Below are 1,761 nucleotides of genomic sequence, written 5' to 3' on the forward strand. Positions count from 1 at the left end.
TCGCTCGTGTGTATGGATGTCTGTGCACCTCGTCGGACTCACCGCTTTGCTCTCCTAAAAACACAAGTTTGAATTTCCGCAACGGGTTTCCGAAGTCATTCGCCACCGACATGACTGCAGTGATCTGACGTTAATTGCAACGATCCGTGCCGGGCCCGCCGGTGATCGGGGAGTGTAGATCAATTTTTTCCTCCGGTGCCCCGATCTGTGGCTATGTTGCGGCACCGTATTGCCCTGGCAATTAAAGATGTCTTTGCACATGCGTAGACCCCTCACTCCTTCTGCGCTCACCTTGTGTTTACGGAAGCGACTCAGTAGCTCGGCCGTGAGTTCAGTGTCGTTTTTCCAGAAGACGGACAAAACGGCAAAATTGCGTCTCCCACACTTTCCCCACCTACGCGCGTGTGCGCGCGCGTGTGCGAGAGAGAGGTTTGACGGGTGTCTGGTGTGAAAAAAGTTCCACAATGACCATCTGTTTTACTGCGATAACGCTTTGTAACCGGTTGAAGCAGTTTCATATTAGAAGGGCTGGAATGAATTAGCATGGGATTAACTGGGACATTAAACGAGGGTTAGTCCTTTTAAGTATCCAATTTTTATAAATTCTATTGGGAAAGTTGGAGAGTCACCAAACGTCTATCAAAAATGTTTTCTACAGTAACCAAAAAAAGAAAAAACAGAATTTTATTAGGTACATTTACAAATCATATGTTTTGTTAATAAAGTTAAAAAGGGAATTTAACATTGCAGAAAGAGAAATTAAAAGCCCAATACCTTTTTGCATTAGCAATACCAAGAAAACCTTAAGAGGTATTTTTGAAGAGTGGCTCTCCCTTTCCCTTACTCTCCAGATTCACAGGGCACATCTGATGGCATACACACACACACACACACACACACACACACACACACACACACACACACACACACACACACACACACACACACACACACACACACACACACACACACACACACACACACACACACACACATACACACAGACACACACACACACACACACACACACACACACACACACACACACACACACACACACACACACCCTTGCTCTCCAGATTCACAGGGCACATCTGATGGCATAAGAGGCTCTTACAAGGACATAACTATGCATCAGAGGTTCTTATAATTCAATTCAATTTTATTTAAATAGCGACAAAACAATAAAATTGTCTCATGACAGAGCCCGCTTAGAGCAAGCACAGTGGCGACTCATAAAAACTCCCTGAAGAAACGCGGCACATGTAAGATTTGTAGAAGAGTTGTAAACCTACTGCATCAAAATACATTTACAGCTCGTTGCCATTATGTTGACAACCATTTAAGGCTGTGCAAATCTAATGTAAAAAGATCACCATCATTCTGCGCAATCATTGAAATAGATGAACGCTCAGTTGTAATGTCTTGGTCTTTTGCAGTAGATCATAGCTCCATTATATCAAACGTATCGACTGCAATATGTTCACTCTGCTGTTTAAAAATACAAGGTTTTTTATCTGCAGCTGTAATTTAATTCTAAAGGTAAAATGAAAAAAAATAAAAAATACTCATGTGAACTCTGTAATGTCTGTAGCTAAGTACTATTAGTAGAATGAAAACCGCACTCTCAAGCTTTTCTCTTTTAACAATAAGACCAGTTTATTTTAGTACAGACGCGTTTCGGCCTTACGCCTAAGTACTTACAGGCATAAGACCACGCGTGAGTTCTCAGTGTTCGGTTTATTCCAGAACTGTCTCTTC

General features: G+C 42.2%; 1 protein-coding gene across 1 annotated transcript in view; it reads right to left on the reverse strand.

The window, feature by feature from the left end:
* Nucleotides 1-112, reverse strand: part of rab6bb (RAB6B, member RAS oncogene family b) — a gene marked incomplete at both ends in the record, with an annotated part of 7,570 nt that extends 7,458 nt beyond the window's left edge. The window contains one exon of the mRNA XM_080854293.1: nucleotides 43-112. Coding sequence (XP_080710419.1) covers nucleotides 43-112 — 70 coding nt within the window. The remainder of the gene's footprint in view (nucleotides 1-42) is intronic.
* Between the last annotated feature and the right edge of the window lie 1,649 nt (nucleotides 113-1,761).

Source organism: Sprattus sprattus, assembly GCF_963457725.1.
Source record: "Sprattus sprattus genome assembly, chromosome: 16".
NCBI classification, from domain to species: domain Eukaryota; kingdom Metazoa; phylum Chordata; class Actinopteri; order Clupeiformes; family Clupeidae; genus Sprattus; species Sprattus sprattus.